A 26099-nucleotide genomic window follows, 5' to 3' on the forward strand; every position below is an offset into this window, starting at 1 on the left:
ACCAAATCCATCAGCAGCGTTCCCTGGTGGCACTGTCCTTGGAGAAAGGAAGTAGACAGCTCCCTTCCCTGAGGCACCATGGACTCAAACGAAGGCGTATACAGCAAGGACTGAATTTCCACATGTTTATTAGGCTGTGTGCCTGGGGACTCTCAGAGCACTCCTGAAATGTGCACTTGTTTCAGTTTCTGGGGAGGGAAATGAGACTCTGCTGCAGACACCACAGTGGCCAATGAGCAGTGGCTGCGCGGACAACAGAAGCAAGGACGAGCGGTCACACCGACTGACTCACCCGCGTTCCTGTACCCGTGGACTTGGGAAAGAGTAGTCACATGATATTTTGATATTTGCATTTAGTCCTGGGAATCAAACTAGGAGCCTCATGAATACAAGACAAGCCCACAATCGCTAGCTATGCCCTCTGCCAGATTCTTTTTACAAATTATAGCTCATAAATTCACTATATTCACCTAAGCTCCAGCTATATCCATCAGACTGTAAACAGCTCACTCACAGCTGGCAGCACAGAGGAGACTTGCCATAATATTTTGGGAGGTTGTTTTGGGCAAAGAGTGCACAATCTATGCGTGTCTCATACGATAAAAATTTAAACCTCACTCCTGGGATGTCCCAGGAGACATTCCACACTTGTAAACTGACCCCAGCAGGGCCGTGAGTGCTCACTGTATGTGTATATGAAAATAGAAATCTCAGTATGAAATTCAGAATCCATTCCCCAAGAAACACAATTTTACACGTCTGTATGCTAGCTAGTGCTCGGGCAATGGGAGCAGGAGGCCCACTGGAGGCCAGGGATAGGGAAGCAAGAAATAAAATTAAATGCAGGCAAGAAAGAAACCACAGTCTGTGCCCAAAGGCACAGGCCAATGTGGCTTCAGTCCCCATCGGAGGTGTCTGGAGGTTATGCGTCTGCGACTCCCACGGGTCCTCAGGCAGGGTCACAGCTGCTGGCTGCTGAAGAAGGATTTAGTCTCCCTGCAGACAGGATTTACACAGAGCGGACAGCTCAGAGTCAACTGCGTGGAGCACAGCTTGTTTGACTGGATGTGTGAGTGCACCAAATCAGCCAAGGCCTGCAAGACAGAGGACAGAGCCATCTGAGGCAAGAAGTATGCTGGCCCTGCGTGCGTACCCCTGCGTGCGCGCCCTCCCCTTGTCCAGGGGAAAACTGCTCTAACTGGGGTTTCTTCTAAGCCGAGCTGAACAGAACTGTAAAAACATTGCCCCTTCTGGAGCAGCATCCGCTTAGGCAAAGTTAGGGAATGGGCCCTCTTACCCCACCCACCTCGCCTGTCCTCCGAGAAGCAGACCTAAGTTAGGCTGTGATAGGAGACTGGGGCTACCTAAAGGAAACAGGAGGAGCAGAGAAGGCATTCACTCTTAGTTTTGTAATTAATTGGAACTCTAACTGTACTAATATGTGAGAAAAGCAATATTGTGCAGAGTTTCTCAGAGGACCGCGCTGCACTGTGTTCTACTAAACGGCTGTACCACCGTGGTACCTTAGCGAACAATGGATTTCCATTAAGAGACTCCGCTCTTCTGATGTTTTCAGCTCCACACTGAATCAAAAGAGAAGGGAAGAAAACAGACATGGTTTATTTTCCTTTTCTTTCTAAGACACTGAGTGCTACAAAAGAATAAAGGCACAGAAATACACACACACACACAACCTCAACCTGCTCTTGAATAGTCAGACTGCTCATGAATGATGGCCATGGGTGGGTGGCAGGCTGACCAGGATAACAGAAACTGCTCTTCTGTTTCTGTGTGACCCCTACCCTGTCCTTTCCACAAATGATGTACTTCCAAGGCATGCTGGATGGAATTCTCAAGAGGGATTCAAGTCTGTGCACCATTCCTCTTCTTGTTTCTCTAATGCACACCGGCCGACGCTACCTAAGTAACTGCTGCAGTAACTAAGTAAAATTTCCTATTTTCTTTGATCCCAAGTTAGTGCCAAAATGAAGGAAACTAATTTATGGATCCTAAAATATATTAGTTCTAAATTGGATCCAATGTAGAATTGAGTTTTAAAATAAACTCTTACAGAGAAAAAAAAATCTAAGAAAAAATTCCCCCCCACCAAAAGAAACCCACCCAGTTAATTATCCTCAGATAATGGAGAACGATGCTTGGTTTACTCCATCGCCTGGACCCGCTCCTTCCTGCCCGTGCTGAGACATGCTCACTTGCTTTATCTCTTAGATTGACATTTACAGGAGAAGCCTACATGGGAAGCACGCTGGTATCCAGCAAACACCTAGACCTCAACATGGAGGAGGCTCTACTTTTAAAAGTCACAAACTGTCCACGGCAGTAGAATGAGCAATGTTAGTAATCAGCACAGGGTGGGGCGGGCTCCGAAGATGCAACAGTGGTGAGCCTGTCCACAGAACATTATTGGAAAAGTGAAAGTATTTATAGTCAAGCAGCATGTGATATTAAAAAAAAAAAAAAAAAAAAAAAAAAAAAACCAAACCTCAAGTGACTATTTACCAAGGATTTGCTTTAAAATGGCTTGAAGCATTTAATTACATTTACTCATTTATATCCAAAAACATGTATTTAAGAAAATAAAATGGAGGGGATGCAGGCTATCCAGGTGAGAACTGATAGGCTGTGGTCAGATGGTGGGGGAGGAGGAGCCCTCCTATCAGAGGTCTAGGGGAGGGAGAGAGGGAGGAAGAGGGAGAGAGGGAGAGAGGGAGGGTGGGAAAAGGAAGATAAGAGTGAGGGAATTATAATAGGGATGTAATATGAATAAATTATTTTAAAAAAGAAAAGAAAATGTGGATTACAAAAAAGTATGGGTAAAATATTTTGTTACATGCAGAGAAACCTATTTTTATTAAAATATACACACCTAAGGAAGGTGTTTTTATGAAAACACTACCAGATGTCCCTCTGAGGGTCTTGACATAGCACCTTCTTGGTACCATCTGAAAACTTTATTATTTTTATTAGTAAGAGGCAAAAAGTCCTTTCTATTCTGGAAATTCTTAAATTTTTTCTTCTTCAAGACAAGGTTTCTCTGTGTAGCCTTGACTGTCCTAGACTCACTTTGTAGATCAGGCTTGCTTTGAACTCACAGTTATCCACCTGCCTCTGCCTCCTTGAGTGCTAGGGTTACAGGCGTGCACCATTGCGCCTGGCATTACTTACAAATTTTTAAAATTAGTTGTTTTGAGCATGTTACATTTTCATATAAAATAATGATAGCTACATGGTTTTTAAAAATTCCTTACAGGGGTTAATTTATTCTTTACTAGTAATCCTCTTGGTTACTAATATTCTCTGCTGGTAATACAAATGAATGGAAACTACCATTCAACATTCAAAATTCAAGCATCCTATACTAATTAAGTCTTATTATTACTGAAGCTTTTCTAGTAAGTTTAAAATTAGCCAAAGTCGTGGTGGGGACATATTGATAAATAAAACTCATAGGGAACAGTGAAACCTCACCTTTGCCAATTACAGCTTGTTCATAAATTAGTGATAGAAAATATAGGCTCTCCTTTCTTCATCAGTGTTTGACTGATGACGGGCACAGACACACAAATAATAGGAGTTGACAATTAACTGGTTCCAGTCCTGCCCCTATTCACCCTCCACTCTGTCCCTCACTACCACCTAGACCCAAGGTGGCAGTGTCCTGTAGAGCCAGATTTCCACATATGAGTTTGTATGCGAGATTAGAGAGAGGAAAGGCCTTCCCCACACTTCCAAACTCCGCCGGTGACTGTTTCAGGCTAGCCCGCAGAAGCTACGGACAGGTAAGCAACAGTTTTTCTCCACCCTGAGGGACAAGTCACATCCATCTTATGCCAACAGTGGTATTTGTTATTTCAACAGTCAGATTGATCACAACTTGTTAGCAAACAGCTAATTGAGTGAGTGCATAGAAGAGGTCAACGAAGTTACCACACACACTGCTTCTATGTTTATCCTATGCTCCTTCTGAAATGTCAACGACTCATGTGCCCCACAGCCAACCAGAGACTGTTGACAGCCCAGGAGCTGCTACTGCATTAAGTGGAGGGAGTGGATTATAGCCTGATAAACGCTTCCCCTCATTGGTGAGACATACAGTTCCTTCCCATTAAAGAGTTCACCTTCTCATCAACAGCAACTCACACCAAACAAAGTATTAGTTTTAGCGATATGGGGCAACACAGTTTAAAATAAGAGTAAATGTCCTCTTCTACTGCTGATATAGAATTTAGGAATATTATTAAAAATGATGAGGACACAGTACAAACAAACATACCAACAGTTCTCTCTCTCTCTCTCTCTCTCTCTCTCTCTCTCTCTCTCTCTATCTATCTATCTTTCTCTCTCTCTCTCTCTTTCCCTCTTCCCCCCTTCCCCTCCCTTCCCCTCCCCTCCCTTCCCTCTCCTCTCCTCGTTTGCTCTTTTGAGACAATGTCTCTCTATGTAGCCCTGGCTGGCCTTGAACTCACGGAGATCTTCTTGCCTCAGTCTCCCAGTGATAAGATCAAAGGAATGTGCCACCACACCCAGCCTCATAAACAGTAAATTTTTTTCAATTGTAAGTTTGATACTTGTAGAAAAAATTCTTTTAAAACAAATCATGATGGGACTAAGAAGCCGCATGAGTACATTTACCTTCTTGGCTAACACTTGAGAGTATTCAATATCCAGTTCATAAAGCGTCTCAATGTGATCACTGGTGAACGCTATTGGGACCAAAAGGATATTCTTCCTCCCCCGCTCACAAAAGCCCTTTGATAGCCTCATCTGTTTGAGGACCCAACCAGGGAACTGGACCAACCTATGAGAAAGGAGGAGCAACATTTGCTTACTATTACCACGCCCACAACACACACTTGGCATATACATCTGCCCATTGGTGACAGCCACTTTTACACCTCCTTGAATGGGTTTTAGTATTTTCACCCTGAAACTTGAACCCTTCTAGGAGCTGGCTCAACGGTACAAGTAAAGAGTTTCTTCCATTAAAGCTAGGAGTGGGATGTTAACTGATGGAGCCCCGCCTACCACTTAAATTCCCCTTCTATCTCCTTGCTCTTTATAGAATTCTTTCTGCCTATGGTGAGCAGTTGACTTACAGAACAGCTTGCTGGCATCAAAGAACCCAAATATCCATTTATAAATAAGTGATAAAACAGATTTTTCTCAAGAGATGATGGCCTGAAAATATATGGAAGGTACCTACTTTGGACTGCCAAACCAGTCGGTATGGGTTAGGGTAACCCAGCTCTTCCATGACTTTGTGGACAGTGGCACCTACTTCTTGGGGATAAGGGTCCCCTCTGTTGACAACCTGTAGTAGAGACAAAATACTATGCAGTCACCAACACTATGAAGGGTGCCAAGCACCACTGGCTATACAGTGACAAGATGAACCATCCCTTGCTGTCCCTTGAACTAATGACAACTGGATCTGAGCAATGGTGGAAAAGTTCATTGGTTCCAGTCTCACTGGGCAAAGAACATGGTATTTAGTCAGTTCCAAGAACCCAAAGAAGATGTTGTTGATGGGAAATGGACACAGTCTACCCATGGAGATGGCTCTTTCCCTCCAGGACAGAAAAAGTGCAGAACAGCTGAGCTGACAAGAAAAGAGGCAGAAGGAAGGAGTTCTGGGTGTTCCAGACCTTTCAAAAATCATACATCACACTAGCATGATATTTCCATGTTTCCTGAAATGCCACCATCATGGCACAGGAGGTGACATTTTAATGAACAAGCTGGTGCAATATGAGGAACTAAGTACCAAAGGGTATGTTCTATTGGCTTCCTAGAATGCACAGCCTTCTGCTAAGTCTTGAAGACAAAATTAGGGCTTAGTGTGAATAAAGCTGGCTGCACAGTTGCAGGTTCCGGAAACTACACATTGCACTCCTTTCGTGCAATAGGCAAGAGCATGCTTCTTTCAGCTGATACACTTGTTAGAAATCCTAACATCTGAATGAGTCTTCCAGTCATATTTTTAAAGAAGGCTATTAATAGGAGACCTATTTGTGCTATTGTGCAATGAATTAATTGCTGGGAGGTTTCAGAAAGTGAGTCTGTGAGGAAGCCGAGGCTGAAAGTTTAGAATTCATTCTTGCACTGACTGAGGGCAGAATGGAGGCAGATCCATCTCACACATTCAGAAAGGGAACAACCCAGTCCTCTACCAGTAGGTTGCCTAGCAAAATGGTCTTACTTACAGACATGGGCAGGGAGTGGGCAGAAAACAGAATGACCACCTCGCTTCTCTTCTCCTGTGGAAAATGGTCCAGTTCTTTCAGAATGTGGTCTGCAAAGCACTGTGGGAATCCCAAGAATGGGGAGAGAGCAGTGAGGAGAGAGAAAGGGGGGAAGGGGGCACCTGAGAAATTAGCACTATACCAAAACCCTTAGACTAATCTTCAAAATCTGGAACTCTGTCTCTTTTAAAAAATGCAAACGGTACAGTCTTTTTGCTCCGGTTCAGCTTTGAAATGGCTCACAATGGTTTCAGGGGCCTAGGGAATTTGATGGGAAACTTCTAAAGCTCACTAATGGCTCTCTGCAAATGAACGCGGAGGAGCGGCCTCCCCTCGGGAAGAGCAGGGCACACTTCCAGATGGAAAGGAAACACAGATGGGAAGGAGACGTTGTTTTAAGACCTTACATTTGCTCTGTTAGCAGGAAAACAGCTTACAGGGTCTTTCTAAATCTTCATTACTTTGGCTTTCGGACCTATCACATTAAAATACATTAGCCAGAAATAGGAGAGAAATAACAAAATATGCTTCTATTTTTATGACATCTTTCCTATGAGTCCAGGATCTGCACCAAAGCAATCTTCCTCACAAGCTCCACAATGACAAATGATGAGCTGTGCAGCCCCCACTAAACACACAGAGGGGAGGCCTGCTGTGGACACGAGGGCTGGCAAGCCAGATGTGTGAACGCGGACTAGAATCCAGGTCCTGCTGCCTTCGAACCTCTGTCCGCCAGACCAGCTCCCTCTCGCTTCTGGTTGGCACTTGCTGATACTCTCGGGAAGGTGCTGAAACATCAGATCTGAAGAGACTTCCTTTCATCTTATGCTTGAACCATTCCTCGCCATTTGGCTTATAAGGAAAATGGAGCAAAGCACAGAAATGGGTCAACGGACAAAACTGGAATGTGACTAGAAATTAGACAGAAGTTGAATATCATGGTTAAAGTAAACTACTGTGGGATTTTGATTTGTAGTTGTGTTTAGAGAACTGCACTAATCTTATGGTAGGTGTATGTATATGTGTGTGTGTGTGTGTGTGTGTGTGTGTGTGTGAGTGTGTGTGTGTGTGTGTGTGCCTACTCTCTCAAGTAGTTCAGAAAAAGTATATATTCAGACATACACATATATACACATACAGAAAACATGCAAATATGTTGAGTGAAACAAATGTTAACACATGAATATAGGTAAAGAATAGATGACAGTTCATTACGTCATTTTTTAAGATTTTATGTACTTTGTATGGATGTTTTGTCTGCATGTATGTTGGTGCACCACATGCATACCTGGTGCACATAGGAGCCAGAAAAGGCCATTAGATCCCCTGGGACTGGAGTTACCAATGGTTGTGAGCTGCCATGTGGGGGCTGGGAATCAGACTGTGAGTCCTCTGCGAGAGCAGCCAGTGCTCTAAACCACTGAGCCATCTCTGCAGTTCTTATTCTCCTTTTAGTTACATGTATTTGTGTGTGTGGTAGGGTGCTAATGTGCGTGTGCATGAAGGTGCCCACAGAGTCCAGAGGAGGGCATCAGATCCCCTGGAGCTAGAGCTATAGCAATTGCGAAGCATCCAAGGTGGTTGCTGGGAACTGAACTGGAGTGGTGGCATCCGTTCTTAACCAATGAGCCAATCTCCAGTCACGTCATCCTTATTACTAGTAATCTCATCATAACTATTTGGCATGTCAGAAATAATTTCCAAATAAAAATTAAAGAACTTAATAGGATCATACAGACTTGTAGCTGATATAGGGTTTTTTTAATTATTTATTTTTATTTTATGTACCTTTGTGTTTTGACTGCATGTACATCTGTGTGAGTGTGTCAGAACCCTGGAACAGGAGTTACAGACAGTTGCCATGTGGGTGCTGGGAACTGAGCCTGGGTCCTCTGGAAGAGCAACTAGTGCTCTTAAGTGCTGAGCCATCTCTCCAGCCCCCTAGCTGATATAGTCTTGACACATACCAGTGTGCAGTCCTTACTATAGCTCCAAACTATTCCCCAAGAATACTAAGATAGTTATCATTCTAGAATTCACAAATTTTGGTAAGCAAAAACCCTAATAAAGACAATGATACCTAGAAAAGGTACCTAGAAATTTGTTCCTCCCTCTCTCTTCCCTTCCTCATCTCCATATTGTGTGGTAATATTTGATACAACCCAAAGCTTTATTTTTATAGTGTTCGTAATGTTTAGGAAGCAAGGCTGCTCAGAAAGGACTGCTTTTACAGAACATAAAGAAGCCAATGTAAAGTTTATGTAGGAGCCTGGAATACACATTTGTTGCGAGTGCTTTCACAGCTGGGGAAACAGCACTGCTAAAGAAATGGTAACAATATGACTATTTTGAGTAACTAGCCCTGATAACATGCAGAAACGTGGTTTTAAGGCCATATTTTTAGTTGAGTTTAGATTAGAGGTTTAGGGGTTTGCCCCCCCCCCCTTTACTTTCCTCAGCTTGTAAAATTGCAAGTAAGAACACAATTCCTTAGGGCTTGCAAGAGTCACTAAGCCATCTTCAAAACTCAAGCGGCATGGGCAAATAGAAGTGCTACTTAAATCACCTAAGACCCATCTGCAGGATTTTCTGTGCGCAGCCCCCGCGCAAAATGAAAGCAGCGAGGCCTCTCAGAGCCTTCAATCTCACCGTCCAGGAGGGCAGATAAATGCCTCTAAAATTCCCTTTCATTTTATGAACAGAGACTTCCTCCGTTAAGAGACCTTTCCATCTTTCTGCTTCCCCCCTTTTCAAAGGGCTGAATTTTAATGCAAATCTAATTACTCCCTCGATCAGGGCAGGCAGATGCTGTGCAGATCCCTCGTTCCTGTGCCACATGTCAGCTCAGACCTCAACTACCCCCTCCCCACTCCACCCCCAGCCACTGCCTTCAATAGCAGCAGTCCCGGCCTTAGGCGCTCTAGCTACCCACGCCAGGACCCAGGAGAATGGTGAAGGCTGGACTCGAGCACAGCCCACAGCGACACCTATCCCTAGGGGACCTCTTTTACTCCAACACTAGTGTTAACCCTTTCCCTGCCCACAGGCCACAGCTCTGGGGAAAGGCAGCCCGATTTTAATGCCGTCTAGCACCATCTAGTGGTCACAGGTTTTAAGTGCTGCTAATCTTTTCATGTATTTGCCAGAGATCAGAGATCGCAGAAAAATCAAAGAATATAAAATAAACCGAACAATAGTGCAAACCACTTTATATTTCTAGACTTAAAACAATTCAAAAGAAGAAAATTATATAGACTCAAAAACCTATCTGAATGACTCAGGACCTTTTGTTTTGTTTTGTTTTTTGAAACAGGGTTTCTCTGTGTAGCCTTGGCTATACTGGACTTGCTTTGTAGACTAGGCTATCCTAGAACTCACAGGTATCTGCCTGTCTCTGCCTCTCTGAGTGCTGGGATTACAGGCATGTGCCAGGTCTTTTACAGGCTCAGGACTTTATTTCTTTCTTTTTCTTTTTTTTTTTAGACCAACTTCACTCTCAAGGGAGTTTTTGTTTTTGTTTTTGTTTTTTGTTTTTTTTTTTGTTTTTTTGGTTAGGTTGTTTGTTTTTTAAGAATAAGATAACACCAACTCAAAGCTAATAGTTTTAGAACTATAATTTTAACAATTCTTCTATAATAAAGTACTCATTGACAGAATATTACAAAGGTCAGTATACGGAAGAAATGAGAATTTTCTTTTGCTCTATGAAACTTCCCCATTGAAATGTTGTTTACTTTCATGTCGTTGAACATGTACCTATATATCTTCACTTTTTAAAATCTTTGTTTTTTTTTTTTTAAATTAGAAAATAGAGGATTTAAGTAACTTGTTGGTCATTCAGTCTAGGTGTATAAGTTAGTGGGAGTACCATGTGTCGGTAGAATCTTTAATGTTCTTTTGGTCACTGAAAAAGACAAAATTCAAACTCTAGAGCTGGAGAGATGGCTCAGAGGTTAAGAGCACTGGCTGTTCTTCCAAAGGTCCTGAGTTCAATTCCCAGCACCCACATGGTGGCTCACAACAATCTATATTGAGAACTTCTGGTGTGGAGGTGTACACACAGGCAAAACATTATAAACTTAACAAATAAATAAATCTTAAACAACAACAACAACAAAACACCATTGGCTAGATCTGGATAGGGTTTTGAAGTTTACGGCCTGTATTGTCCTTGGCTGGTGCCATAGTTTGAGCGGGACCCCCGGGCCCAAATCTGCCTATCATAATGTTCTTCTTGTAGGTTTCTAGGATCTTCTGGATCCTTCAACTTTGCCATTCTCCCATGCTTCTCTCATTTAGAGTCCCAACAGAATGTCCTCTCCTCTATCCCAGTTTCCTGGTAAGTGAAGGCTTTCGTGGGACATGCGCCTTGGGCTAGTATGCAGATATAAGTGAGTATATACCATTTGACTCTTTCTGCTTCTGGGTTAACTCACTCATTATGATCATTTCTAGTTCAATCCATTTGTCCATAGTTGAGTGGAGAGTGGGGTCTGACTTTCACACGTACTCTGGTGCCTCATATTTGACCACATCCCCTGGATGGGGAGACCTGGGAGCACTCAGAGGAAGGACAGCAGGCTACCAAGAAGAGACTTGATACCCTATGAGCATATACAGGGGGAGGAAGTCCCCCTCAGGAACAGTCATAGGGGGAGGGGAGTAAGGGAAAATGGGAGGGAGGGAGGAATGGGAGGATACAAGGGAGGGGATAACCATTGAGATGTAATATGAATAAATTAATAAAATTAAATTTAAAAAAACACCTCAAACTCTAACTTTGGTACTAGAGCATAATGTGAAAAAAGAAAAGAGTCTGACTATTTTAACCTTTTCATTTATTGCCACTTTTCATGATAAGTAAAAAGTGTAATGGTGTGGCCTTAATTCCAGCATGCAATTTAAGCAAGAGACTCATAGCAAGAGGCTCAGTGAGACTCATAGAGAGCAGAGCTGACTTACACTGATGAGGCTGCCTGCAGGCATACACACCTGGATGAGGAGGGGATGCGTGGGCCACCTGTCAATTGTGCTCCACTTCATGGTGGGCTTCCGGCCCACCTCGTTATAGTATCTGTAAATGGCATTTAAGCTGCTACCTAAAATACAAGGGAGCCATTTAGTAGACACACTTGACTGTGGTAAAAATACAACACAGACGAGTAACGGCAATAATTGTGAGTTCAAAGTAGGCAGCTGCGTCTATACGGAAACCCAGTCTAATTACACCCTTTTCAATACTCTAAAATGCATATAGATTTAACTACCCTGCAATGAAGATCACTAAAGAGCAATCAATTTCAACAGACCTTCAAAGATTATTGAGGCCATTTCTACTGAGAAGTGTGAGGGCTGCGAGTGTATGAAATACATGCTATTGTGAACTTGCAAGGACCACATCTTAAAATTGCGAGCATGTGAAGAAAAGCATTCCCATTATGACCAGCATCAGCCCCATTACAGGCAGTGTAGGGGGTGAGAAAGGAAGACAGAAGTGGGCTGTTATCCCAGCAAGCTAATGCTGCATTGTTTCATGCCGGTATAGCTGTTTTCTGATATTTTTTCCTTTATAGCTGTTTTATTTTGCAAAGTTTTCATGTTAGAATGTGCATAATTCTGTATCTAGAGTATTTTGGCTATTTCCACTCACTATCACAAGTTAAATAAGCAGCTACCGAGGGGTCTAAAAGCCCTGTATTTAGCCAATTTTTACAAAATGTTATCGTTCTCTGGAGTAAACACACACTGTGCTCTAACAGGTAACCAAACAAAAGTTGTGTCCCTAAGGGAAAGGTGACTATGATGACAACTCAGAGTCCAGAAGTGAGCCGGCAGGTCAAAGCAGCTTTTCTAGCACTGGGGTCAAAACTCAAAGCCTATGACACTGATCCTGACAGGAGTCTCCCACTCAGATCACTGCCAGCTTCCTGAGTTTCTTGCCATAGAAATCATAGTTAAGTTGCCAATTTAAAGAGCTTACTCAGGACAGAGCCATGGTTTAATGCCAACTGTTTGCATTAAAAACACAAAACAAAAAAACCCAATGGATTCAATTTCAATGAGTAGAATACAGTGAAGTAAGAATCCAAATTTGGGGATCAAAAATAATCTCCAATAGAAATCAAAGTATCCAACCATATTCACACAGAAGATCTCAATGCACATGTGGGCATCATTTTCTGATGTATAAATGGCTTCTGGGAGCCACGTCAGCTCCCTCGTGTCACTGGACAACAGTCAATATACTACCAGAAGTAATTAAGAAGGGGAAATGTGAGGGAGAAAGATGCTATGGGAAACACACAAAACACATGGTACCTGCTTAAAAGACGAAGTAGCAAAAGGAGACCACTGGCCTCAAAAGAGGACTGTGTTTCCTGAAACACTCACAGCTCAGAAGTACAGCTGCTTGGTCCTTGCACCTGAGAAGGACTAGGGGAAAGGTGTGTGGGCTCTGAGCACTGATCACACAGTAAGAACCATCTGTGAGGTGAAGTGTGCATCTGTTGCCACACAAACAACAGTTTTAACTTACATACTTTTGAGAGCAAACATTTATATGTTGAGGGACATTTTGCAAAGCAAGTTAAAAATATACCTTGAAAATTCTACAATCTGACTCCTTCTCCAGTACTGTAGTACCAGATATTTTTATACTGTAGATTTCCAAAGTAAATCACAATTCAAAATTCTGGGTATATGTGAAAGACTGGGCATTTTAACAGGTGCGCTCTCTCTCTCGCTCTCTCTCTCTCTCTCTCTCTCTCTCTCTCTGTTTACACACACACACACATACACACACACACACACACACACACCCCTGTATGGTTCAGTATTTAAGGCACACACTTGGAATGTTTCCTCCATAGTCTTCTGTTTCTCCTTAGAGATATAATAACATTAATATTCAACGACAAACTGGGAATACAAATGTGCTGGCCTAAATCCTTGGAGAATGGAAATGTATTTATGAGTAATTACAGAAGCTTTACCTACAATTAAGGATAGTTGGGAGTGGTAGGGCATGCCTTTGACCTCAGCACTCAGAAAGCAGAGCAGGCAGAACTCTGTGAGTTCAAGGCCAGAGTGGTCAACATAGTGAGACTCTGCCTCAAAAAAGCAAAACAAACAATATACAGTTTTCCAGGTTTCTTTGTTAATCTTCAGTAAATATACAAAAAAAAAAAAAAAAAAAGCAAGAAGTAATACATCCCAAGACCAAGAACACAGTTAATTCGAGCCCACACATTAGTTTTGTTTTTTTGTTTTTGTCTGTTGTTTGTGAATTGGTTTGTTTGGTTTTGAGGTAGGCTCTTACCACATTGCCATGGCTGGCCTGGAACTCACTATGTTGATTAGGCTGGCCTCAAAATCAAAGAGATCAGTCTGCCTTTGCCTGGGATTAGAGGTGTGAGCCACTAGGCCTGGCAAGGACGGATTTTAAGTAACCAGTAACTATCCCAAGGAATGATAGGCACAAAAATAAAAATAGCAGAACTTTCCATATCACATGGACACTTCTGTTTTCAAAATGGAAACAGCCATCCTCTTTACTCCCTTAATAAGAATTTCAGGGGAAACAGAAAAATAAAATTAGGATACAAACCTAGAAAGTAATGTTAACCAAATTTTGAAGCAATGACCATGGGCAGCCACCACCCTCCATGCTCAGCTGACCCGCTAGTAACTTCAGAAATGCATTAGGTTCAGAATGACTGCCCTCAACACTTAGGTGTAGAGAAGATAGGCCAGATTTGCCACTCAAATTGCCTCTGCCAGTGCGACAGCCACCTTCGAGATGTCCTTACCTGTGGTGGAGCAACTGTACTGTGGATACTGTGTGAAAGCAATGGCCCTTTCTAGTCCATCTCTTTCCATCTCTTCAATTGCTTCTTCTGTCAAAGGTTGGACGTACCGGAATCCAATATAGTATTTGTGAGGTGCTATTAGGAAGCACAAGAGGAAAGGAGACAGTATTAATCTTTATATAGATTCCTCAGAGTCACCAAACATAGCGAATGGCTAACCTAATCCTCTACAATGCTGATAGGGTGAGCATTGTCCATCATTTAGCAGGCATAGGGACACTCGGTTATTCTCTAAGGTCAACAGTCCTACCCACCTACCTTCTGTTAACATGATCATCTTTAAAATGTGAGCTTTTATTAAATCTCTGTTCCCGTTAGGCATAAAGAGACTGAAGAAAAGGGATGGGGAAAAACCCAAAACCTAGCACCTAGCAGGGCATGGTGGCACAGCCTTTAATCCCAGCCCTCAGGAGGCAGAGCTCTGTGAGTTTGAGGCCAGCCTGGTCTACATAGCAAGTTCTAGGACATCCAGGGCTACATAGTGAGACCCCATCTCAATTTTTTAAATTTAGTATTCATTTTTGATATGCACTGCCTTCATTGAGCAAGGTGGCATATGCCTGTAACCTCCAACACCTGGGAAGCAAGAACAGAAGGCCAAGGTAAGGCCAGCTAGGGCTACATAGCAAGTTCAAGGCCATCCTGAGTTACATTGCTAGATCATGACTCAAAACAAAACAAAACAACCAAACAAGCGCTGGGGCGGGGGTTGCGGGGTGCACAGTAGAACTTGACTCTGATGACACTACACAAGATCTCCAGGCAGGAAAGTTGAGTCTGAAGCCAGCCTGATCTGCAGCACATTCAAGGCGAGAACAGAATATAGAATAAGACCCTAATTCAGAAAAAAGAGAGAAAAAACAAAACAGACTTCTGAGAATCACTCTCAGATAAGTAAGCCCTGTAGCCTGGAGGAAGCAGAGAGCAGCAGGAATGCTGCCTGGAAGAGGCTCGGGCCAACCACAGAAGACGTTCTCTAGCTGGTGGGGATGCCTGCTGGCTATGCAGTGAGCTCCAGGCTCCCAACTTTTGTGAGTTGTCACCTGCGCGGTGGTGACCTTTGGTGATGCAGCTGCGTGTGAGACACTTCTGTATCTGTAAGAAACTCTTGCTCATTGTCCTGTAAATCACCTCAAGAAAACTCATCGGTTCACCAACTTAGACTTCGGTGATATTTGTATTTCGGTCTCTCACCTGTTTCCTATCTGGGTGAGCAGATGTTTGTTCATGTCTCCCCAGGAGAAGTGTCATACAAGTGGATAGTGCTTTGTCAAAGGGTCATGAATACCAAGGCCACAAAGACTAGGAGCCCAGGGAGAGCTTCCCAGATCCAGAGAACCAAAAGGTAGCTCCCAAGAGACGTGGCTCTGCTGCCTAAGTGGAAGTGGTCAGGCAAGCTGGCCCATGGAGGGTCAGTGAGGCTTGCTAACATTCTTCTTGTATATAGCTGTCACGTGCTCAGTGCACACACAGATCTGGAGGTTGGATGGATGGATGAAGGATATATACATATAGGAATCAATGGGGAAAAGTGTAGGTAAATATGTAGGTAAATGAATACACCAAACACAGGAAAAAAGACAAATTTATGCCACAATGAGTGAATTAGTGACTTGTCGGGCAAGCCACTGAGCTTAGCCTCAAAGTTGTAATGATTTCTAGATATTTTTAAAATGAATCTCTGGAGGACAGAATGCTTAATTACTAAATTAAAAAATGACCTTCCCAACAACTTCAAGTATGAAATGAGTATTATGACCCTTGGATGGCTTACAAAAGCAGAGGAGACCCAATGTCAGAGCCTGCCCACATATAAAGTCCTGCCTTTGCATCATATGGCCTTACAGTAAGATAACCAGAAAGTAAGTGGGCAATGACACTTGATAGTGAGTGGGAAGGTGCCCCGAGACTCTGTCCAGCCAACTGGGGAGACCGAAGCCATCGAAACTCTGGACATCCAGCAGCTTCTTCATAGTGACCAGAGAGAAAAGTGAAAAGGTGAGAAGAATGCACTCCTGACTGCTTTTGTTCTTGTTTGGGGTCTTTCTTTCTCTCTCTCTCTCTCTCTCTCTCTCTCTCTCTCTCTCTCTCTCTCTCTCTTTCTTTTGGGTCTGCCTACATGTATGCCTGCAAACCAGAAGAGGGAACCAGATCTCATTATAGATGGTTATGAGCCACCATGTGGTTTCTGGGAATTGAACTTAGGACCTTTGGAAGAACAGCCAGGAGCTAAGACGTCCCAAGGCAGCTTAGATGACTGGTTCGGTGGGTTCTGGGTTAAGCTGAAAGACCCTGCCTCAGTATACAAAGTGAAGAGGAATGGAGGAAGACACCAAACATAGTAACTATGGGCCCCCCCTTTCATGCCCGTACACACACACACACACACACACACACACAAATATGTACTCCATACACATGTGCTCCCACAGATGCAAACATGCATATATGAAATGCATAGCATACTCAAACACACTTTCTCATAAACATTCATATGGTAATACATACATACATACATACATGCATACATACATACACTCTGTCTCTCTGTCTGTCTGTCTGTCTGTATCTATCTATCTCTCTATCTCTCTATCTCTCTATCTATCTATCTATCTATCTTACACACACACACACACACACACACACACACACACACACACACACCACGACCATGTTGTTGGTACAGAGGATCTTCCTGCCTCTGCCTTCTGAGTGCTGGGATTACAGGCATGCACCCCTATGCCTGACTCTGCATTTCTACGTTACCAAGCCTAGGGCTGTGAGAACAGCGCACCTGTGTCGGGGGACAGCTCATCCAGCAGCTTCACCATGCCTTCTCCTTGCTTGGAAGTCCACATCTTGATGGGGGATCCACCTCCGATCCTGCGATACTGCTCTTGAATTTTGGGGGTACGGCGTTTGGCGATGAATGGTGCCAGCTTGCTAAATCATTGGACACGTAAGTGAGTGGGTTTTACTCCTACTGAGTAATATGAGATACATTTCTACTCAATAGGGAAGAGATGAGTAAAATTTAAGGAGAGCCCAACAAGAGCAGCCCGTAGGACTATTCCTGCAAGGTCCCTGACAATTTAGCTTGGATTTGACAGCCCACTTCTGCACTCCACAAGTGTTCCATCCTGCCTACAACTGTCTACCTCACACCCCTGACCTGGATGGTCCATGCTGACTCAGCACCTAAAGGATCAGGAGAGAAGGCACAGGAAGCACACATTGGCTCTGTTAGTGGTGCTTGGCTTCGTGGTGAAGCCGGAGACTGAACCCCCTCCCCCAGGACCACCCCCACAGGGTTTTAATTTTGAGACAAGAGTCTCACCATGTTACTCCACTGCCCTTGAGTTCACAGGGCTGGCCCTGGGGACTACTTCCTCAGCCTCTTGAGTCACCAACTCACAGGAGGTTCTTTTAAAACCAATGTTTGCCTTTAATCCCAGCAACTTGGGAGGGAGAGGCAGGAGGATCTCTGTGAGTTTGAAGCCAGCCTGGTCTAAAGAGTGAGTTCCAGAACAACCAGGGCTGTTACAGAGAAACCCTGTCTCAAAAAACAAACCAAAAAAGCAATGTTTGTTATATTACATTTGTGTGTGTGTGTGTGTGGAGAGAGAGAGAGAGAGAGAGAGAGAGAGAGAGAGAGAGAGAGAGAGAGACTAGAGAAAGACCTTGAGCATTTTCTTCTGCACAACCACCTTAAAAAAAAAAAAAAAGACAGGCCTTCTCAGTGGTCTGGAACTCACCAAGCAAGCTAGGCTGGTCAGCTTGCCCAGGGCTGGGATTACAGCTGGCAAACAAACCAACAGGAAAAGATGAGAGTTCTAAGAATTGAATTCTGAGCCCTCCCCATAGTCCGCACTGCTCTTAATTTGACAAAATGAACGTTAACCCTTTATGTGTGCAGGGAGGTACACAAAGCTGGGTTAACAGCCGCACTGTAAACAATTGTACAAGTTAAATAAGGATGTATAATCATGCAATGCTATTCTAAACAGTCACAAAAAAAACCTAGATAGATCTATATAATCTGTTATGAAACAAAATACTTCAACCACAACAACAACAAAACCCACAAAGGGCCAAATAAGGTACATAAGGACCTTCCCACTTGTATAATGAAACGGGGAAAGAAGATGTGCAGGTATGGATACGCTCAGATATGCATGCATTATTTCAAATAGAATAGCACTAATATTTGGTTAACTGGTGCTGGAACTCAAGGTGAAAGGGCCATTTGCTTTTAGTGTAAATATGCCATTTTCATTTAGTCATATGCATGCATGAATTTTTCATTGTGAAACCTCTTTTGAAAAGAAAACAGAAAAATAAGAATGAAAGAGGAGAGAAGCCATAGCCCACGCTCAGGTACAGGGGAGTGGTAATGAACGCTTCCTGGATGCTAATCAGCCAAGCACGAGCTTGCTGGGCTCTACCAATCTTTAAAACTAAAGTTACTTCTGCTGTGCGTAGACAATGTAGCCCCAGGGCCCTGGGGAGAAGCGGGCTCCAGGAGAGTGCTCGCTGACTGGCTCTCCCGCTTCAGGCCTTTCTTCTGCTCCCCTAGAAGACAAGAGTGCTGCCTGACCACGGCCAGCGCTACATGGAAGGCAGATGCACAGCACGCGTTACATTTCACACAGTAGATCTTACTTTTGGATGGGAAGTGTCATGAGGTCTCGGTCCAAGAAGAGCCTTTGAAGGAAGTCCTGAACTTCTCCGAGGGTTTCGGGGCCTCCCATGTTTAACATTAATATGCCGGTTTTGGGCTTCCTACACAAGAGACGACAGTTCATTGCCACACCTCCATTTGCTCAGGGGCAGTTACTACTTCCGCTGATAAGAACACACCAGGCCCTTTGCTGCTGTCACAGGGCCGCTCTCTGGAGACACAGACGGCCTCCTTTCACTGACCACCTCAGACTCTGACCCTTGTCTCTGGCTCCAGCCCTACATTGGCATTAACTGAAGTCAAAACTTCCCTATTATCCCATCAGTCTTGAACAAAGACCCAAACTTTAGAGACAAAGACACAGAGTTCTAGAAACCTAAATCAGTAGTGCTAGTGCTAGTGTAAGTGCTAGTGCTTCGTGCGTACACAAGGTTTGGCTTTCCAACGATTAAGGTGCCTTTGTATAGTAAAATTGAAGTCCAACGCTTTCCTTTAAACATTGTTCGGAGAGCTCAGTGCATAAAGTGCAGACTCAACACAGCCTACCAGAGTGAGTTCTGTCACTTCCAGAGTGAGTTGTGCTCTATTGTAACACTCCGATGAGTCTACTGCTCACTCTTTCATCTGTTCCCGTCGCTCCAATCACACAGGAATTACTAAGCTAAATTGGCCCTTACAGTCCGCTTTCTTCCCCTTCACTGTACAGGACTCCCCTCTAGGTGCTTAGCGTACCCCTAGCCTCTACCTGCCGGCTGGCAATATTACACGCCTGTGCGATAGTACACATACATGTGCTAACCTGTTCTGCTTAGGGTTTTTTGTCAACTTGACAACAAACTAGAGTCACTTGGGAAGACAGAACCTCAGTAGGAAAACTGCCCCATCATAACGGTCTGTGGGCAGTCGGTCAGATATTTTCTTGAATAGGTATTGATGTGAGGTACTGTGACCACTGGGCAGGTGGTCCCAGGTTTTGTAAGCAAGGCAAGCATACTGTGGGGAGACCACCAAGAGAACTGCCTCTGTGCTCTGTGCTCTGTGCTCTGTGCTCTGTGCTCTGTGCTCTGTGCTCTGTGCTCTGTGCTCTGTGCCTCTGTGCTCTGTGCTCTGTGCTCTGTGCTCTTGGCTTTAGCTCCTGCCCTGGCCTCCCAGATGCTGGACTGTAGCCTGCAAGCCGAATAAATCCTCTCCTCCTCAGGTTTGTTCGGTCACTGTTTTGTTGAAGCAACAAAAACCAAACTAGGATAATTCCTCACCTCAGCTATGAAGACTAAAAATGTCTCCAGGTCTTAGAGAAAGCCTGCCTAGCCTTTTTACTAAAGGATTATGCCAAACAATTACACTTAAGACATTACAAAACTTTGTCTGTGAATGTGTGGTAGCTGTATATGTGCACATTTGGGGGTAGCACACGCATCCATCGGTGCTCATGTAGAGGCCAGAGGCTGATGTCTGGGGCCTTCTATTGTTTCTACTTTTTTTCTTGTGACAAGGTCTCTCGCTGACTTGGAGCTTACCTGGGTGCATAGTGAGCCCCTACCCCACTCCCCAGCCTTGGGGCTACGACACAGAAAGCTGTGCTGAGATTTTATGTGGGTGTGGGGACTTCAACCCAAGATCGCTCAGCAGGCCCTTCACTCAGAACCATCTCCCTAGCCCTTACAAAACTTTTTCACACAAAAATGCTACAACTAAACAGGGCTCTTGGGTTTTCTTGCTACCTAAACACACCAGATGCATCACCTGGTGAAAATGCAATGCCCCCCCCCCACTTAATCTTCCTACTGAGACCACCCATCTTTGCCCTGAGTTCTTGTCTTTCACCCTAGAAATCTGTGACTCCAAATAAATTAAGTGCCTTTTGCCATGGATTGCTGCCAGTTAACAGATTACTGGTTAACAAAGCCCAGGCTAAAAGACTTACCTAAGCCACAGAAGTTCTCAATGTGCAAACGGGATTTAGCTCTGCGCTTTCCATCTGTAACACCTGAGCTCACAGCAAGAGTGGCTTTAAAGCGGACGGCACTCTGGCCTGCTCACGTTTTTGCAAGCCCGTGTTGATTTTATACATGAAAGAGTCGCATATGATTTGAAAATGCCCCAACACATGTAACGCTTAATTCAGAACTGTGTTATGCATGATGAGTGGTGCATTAGTCCAACCCGGCTGTGTTCTGCAGTATGGAGTGCAAAGCCCTCGTCAAGGGTCTCTGTCTCTTTTCCCCTCCAGACAGACCACACCTGAGACCAAGGTCTGACTGGCCAAGGCTCTCTTTGTTTCGACATAAAAGTATGCACATCAACGCGCATTGTAAAACTTACCTGGGAAAAGTTTAAATGCTTCGCATGTGTCATATTTTGGGACTTCCAAAGCACAAAGCTCTGCCTTTGAACCTTGAAATGTGCACAATAGGAACTAAACCTCACCGGTGGGTCAGCAAACAGGAATTTCACTCGATGGCATCTAGGCAGCACTGACGAGAGATATAACCTCAGCTCTTCATTAAACCTACAGTATAGCAGTGAGTGACCCAGGAATCTAGGCTACTTCTAGACTAGAGCCTAGTAAACAACAGAATCTGCACCAAATTCACACACACACACACACACAGAGACGAGAGAGAGACAGAGAGACAGAGAGACAGAGACAGAGACAGAGATAGACAGAGAAACACAGAGAGAGAGACAAAGAGACAAAACCAGAGCCGGTGAGCACAGTTGGAACACAGCCCCACTCTGTGTTTGTCTTATCTATGGCTGCCTTGACGCAGTAACAACAAAGGTAAAGAGCAGCAAAGGAGATGGTACGGCCTATAAAATCTAGTACGTACGTACATACGTACATACATACATACATACACACACACACACACACATACATACACACACACATACATACACACACACACATACATACACACACACATATATACATACATACATACACACACACATACATACACACACATACATACATACACACACATACATACATACACACATACATACATACATACACACACATACATACATACACACACATACATACACACACATACATACATACATACACACACATACATACATACACACATACATACATACATACACACACACACACACACACACACACACACACATACATACATCTGATAAGCACCTGTGGACTCCTAATCGAGGAGAGCGGCTGGCCTAGCATTGTAGTTTAGCTCAAACCAAGCACTAAACAACACAAAGTCTTCCAAACCCTTGGCATCAGAGTGGTCCTGAGCATACTCCTGACTTCAGCACCTCAAACATTCAAGACTAGACATAACTCATGCCGGGAAAGTGGGCTTAGATAAATAAATTGTGATGTGCTACTTGAGATAGGTAAGACTGTCAACTTGATAGTATATAGAACCACCTAGGAGCCAAGCCTTCCGTGTGCCTGTAAGAGGGTTTTAGTCTAAGTGAGGTGGGAAGATCTACCTGGACCGTGAGTGGCACCATTCCATGCATCCGGGAATGCGTGAAAAGGAGACATGAGCTGAGCACCAGTGATCATCTCTCTCTGCTTTGTGAGTGCAGATGTAAACTGTGAGTGGCCACCTCACACTCCTGCCACTATCATGGGCAGCACCCTCAAACTGGGAGCAGAAATAAAGCCTTCTTTATGTTGATTTTGTATTTGGCCACAGCAACAAGAAAAACAACTAAGACAACATAGGAAAAGGTGTATAAATATATGGTGGCAGTAGAGAAAAAGAAATTGTAAAGTAATATGCATAGGGTGTTTGCATGCCAGTAAGTATATATGAGTGGAAAATAAAATGCCAGAGGATGAGATTACTATGACTTTTAAATCTTTTTTTTCCACCTGAGTTTTCTATTGTTTCTTATAAATACTGTATAAAGTTACTTAGTAAAACCTAAGGCTTATATTTTATGTAATTTTAACAATTAATATAATGTTAAGGCCATTTATTTTATTGACTTTTGTCACTACAAACTATAGCACTGAAATAATTTTTCTTCCAAGCTCCTCATCAAATCAGTTCTTTGGCTCACACTAATATTTTTTCAAGTCTTAAGGAACCATGGGGACAGAGGACCAGTGTCCTACGCAGCGTGCCACCAGCCCAAGATGCCTGCTTCTTATCCTATCCCTAACTCCATCTTCTGGGAAGCCAGATTGAAAGGAAGGGATGCGGACCTATGCCTAACTCCATCTTCTGGGAAGCCAGATTGAAAGGAAGGGATGCGGACCTATCCCTAACTCCATCTTCTGGGAAGCCAGATTGAAAGGAAGGGATGCAGACCTATCCCTAACTCCATCTTCTAGGAAGACAGATTGAGAGGAAGGGATGCGGACCTATCCCTAACTCCATCTTCTGGGAAGCCAGATTGAAAGGAAGGGATGCAGACCTATCCCTAACTCCATCTTCTAGGAAGACAGATTGAGAGGAAGGGATGCGGACCTATCCCTAACTCCATCTTCTGGGAAGCCAGATTGAGAGGAAGGGATGCAGACCTATCCCTAACTCCATCTTCTAGGAAGACAGATTGAGAGGAAGGGATGCAGACCTATCCCTAACTCCATCTTCTGGGAAGACAGATTGAAAGGAAGGGATGCGGACCTATCCCTAACTCCATCTTCTGGGAAGCCAGATTGAGAGGAAGGGATGCGGACCTATCCCTAACTCCATCTTCTGGAAAGCCAGATTGAAAGGAAGGGATGCGGACCTATCCCTAACTCCATCTTCTGGGAAGCCAGATTGAAAGGAAGGGATGCGGACCTATCCCTAACTCCATCTTCTGGGAAGCCAGATTGAAAGGAAGGGATGCGGACCTATCCCTAACTCCATTTTCTAGGAAGACAGATTGAAAGGAAGGGATGCAGACCCATCCCTAACTCCAGATCCTAAATCCACCTCAGGTTCTTGGCCTTCAGTCAACGAACCCATATCATGATGAGAAATAATAAACACAAAATGAAAACACTTCACTTACATGGCTGCTCATGGCAGTCTGAATGAGAATGTGATCTAAGGCATTTGAATAGCTGGTTCCTAACTGATAGTGGATAGGGTTAGGAGGTGTGGCCTTGCTGGAGGAAGTATGTCACCACCAGGGTTGGGATTCCAGGTTTCAAAGAGTCACACCACTCCCAGTGTGCTCTCTCTACTTCCTGCTTGTGGTTTAAGATGGGAGCTCTCTGACACTGTTAAGCCTTTGTAATCCTCTGGAGCTAAAAGCCAGGACAAGCTCTTCTATAAGTTGTGGTTTATCACAGCAACAGAAAGGTAACTAACATACTATTCAACTGTAGATTGACGTCGTCTTGTCTACCAGGAAGGTCATGACGTCACTAAGTCACAGCTACTTTCCTTCTTAGGTCTGAACAGCTTCCATGTATAAAACCTGTTCTTCTGTATCACAGTGGAGGCCCTGTGGGGCATCTGTGGCTTCTGCTGCTGAAGAAAACACATACCACGGCTACTGCTTCCACCCACAAATACCAAGAATGAAGTACACTTTATTTCCTTAATAAAGTATAAGGTATAGCTTGTCATTGATAATTATGTTCATTATGTTAAAAGCTAAAAGTAATAATGGGAGAATCTCCTGGAGAAGTTCTTAGTAGGTTACCTACGTCTTATAATAGGTAATGCCTACGTTCAGTTCATACATAAAATTCCAGTATTCACATAAATGATTTTATATATGACATATACCGTGGCCACATTCTTACATGACTGAAGGCTATATTTAACTCTATGTCCTTAGTTAGCCCTTAGAGCCTATTACTTAACAGCTGTTAAAAGGGAAACCAAGAAAATAACATACCATTGCTAATAAATATATTAGATTTTCCAAGTACCTCTCCCTTTAGGTTGCTTGAACCCACTCATGTTTGCCGTAATAGAAAAGAAAAACAAAACCAAAACGAACAAACAAACAAAAACTTATTTAAGCCTAAAGTTACCTCCTGTCTGGTTGGGCTTGGGGTTTCGCAGTTTTGGCACGATGCACATTCTCTGCGGTGGCTGCTGCCGCTGTACCCGACTGGCACCTCCATGGCTGACAGGTTCTCGAGCTGCTATACCCCACTGTGACAAGATTAAAGTGCTAGCATGAAATCTAGTTGGAAGGTAATTTCTTTTCAAGAGGTCCTCAGGGCATAATTCCTGGCTTTAGATTTTAAGATGGTGCAAAGGTAGAGGAATTTGCCCAGCATCTCCGCAGGCACACAGAAGACTTCTTTCTCCAGGGGGCTGGGTGCAGGTTCCCCCCTCCATGCTGGCTTCATCTTCTTAGAAGCTACATACACCTCTCGATGCCCTGGCTACAGATTTTGCTTGGATCTCCTCCCTAGAACCTCTGCACACTCAAAATATCTCCAACTGTGGGACAGGGCTCAGAGGGGAGCTGGGCACCGTGGGGAGGGTCATTTAGAGTGCAAACTGGGTTAGCTCCCAACTAACTGTGGGTCCCATTTCTGTCTTCAAGCTTTCTGGGCAAAGCATTCAGGATGGAAGCCAGAGAAGTGCCCTGTGCCCTGCCAATGACACACGGGTACTCTCTCTTCTCAATGAGTGCACCCATGAGGTGTGGAGTCCCTGAGGGTCCAAGACAGACCAGGCTCCCAGGGCCCAGAGCTCAAGAATTCCCTCTCCCCCTAAGCTCCACTGCCTACTCTAGTGCCTCTATAGGCTCTCTGCCTGCATCTGTCCTCTGGGCAAGCGGTTTGTAACCTGTGTTTGCAAGGGTAGCCAAGGGGTAGCAGGAAAGGATTGGTGGTGAGAAGAGAGGCAAGAACACTTGCAAGCCAGCATTCTCAGGGCCTCTACTTGGCAGGGGTTTAAGAGAGCTCAGCCATTCTTCAGGGTGGTTATAAAGGTCTACTGGTTAAGGCTGAGAGACAGGACTTACTGTTCTATGGGTGATACATATGCCCCTATCTACACTCTTGACCTGGGCTCCGCAAGAGTAGAGGGTGGGCCAGGAAAAAAAAAAAAACTGAACCAAGGAGCACATGTGCCATGGTGAGCTGTAACAGGGAGTATTGGTCCGTAAACAAACAGTAAAAGTAAATTAAAATCACAAGTTAGTAACAGAGAGCTACTGCAACCCATGACATGCACTAGATAGACACTAGTCTGGGATCTTCTGCCTTATTGTCCTCTAAGTGCCCTGATGAGGACATTCAGATAGGTGTGACGATGTTCAGCCCTCCACTTCCTAGCTGTGTGACCTGGGTCAGACTATAATCTCATAAAGCCTTAATTCCCCCTCAGTAACAAG

At 44.0% G+C, this 26099-nt stretch overlaps 1 protein-coding gene and 1 long non-coding RNA gene across 2 annotated transcripts in view; both read right to left on the reverse strand.

The window, feature by feature from the left end:
• Window positions 1-713: 713 nt before the first annotated feature.
• Window positions 714-26099, reverse strand: part of Fech (ferrochelatase) — a 29372-nt gene continuing 3986 nt past the window's right edge. Inside the window, 11 exon segments of the mRNA XM_051163431.1 lie at window positions 714-1094; window positions 1524-1583; window positions 4654-4764; window positions 4766-4819; window positions 5225-5332; window positions 6225-6323; window positions 11256-11362; window positions 14072-14206; window positions 16926-17074; window positions 18794-18913; window positions 24781-24904. Of these exon segments, the coding sequence (XP_051019388.1) occupies window positions 960-1094; window positions 1524-1583; window positions 4654-4764; window positions 4766-4819; window positions 5225-5332; window positions 6225-6323; window positions 11256-11362; window positions 14072-14206; window positions 16926-17074; window positions 18794-18913; window positions 24781-24904 (1202 nt within the window). The 3' untranslated portion in view covers window positions 714-959.
• LOC127204438 (uncharacterized) lies at window positions 23113-23500 on the reverse strand. The gene is made up of 3 exons (XR_007832469.1): window positions 23326-23500; window positions 23220-23272; window positions 23113-23166 (listed from the first exon to the last, which is right to left on the reverse strand). It is a non-coding gene; the product is annotated as an uncharacterized LOC127204438 (long non-coding RNA).

This window comes from Acomys russatus, chromosome 20 (assembly GCF_903995435.1).
Source record: "Acomys russatus chromosome 20, mAcoRus1.1, whole genome shotgun sequence".
NCBI classification, from domain to species: domain Eukaryota; kingdom Metazoa; phylum Chordata; class Mammalia; order Rodentia; family Muridae; genus Acomys; species Acomys russatus.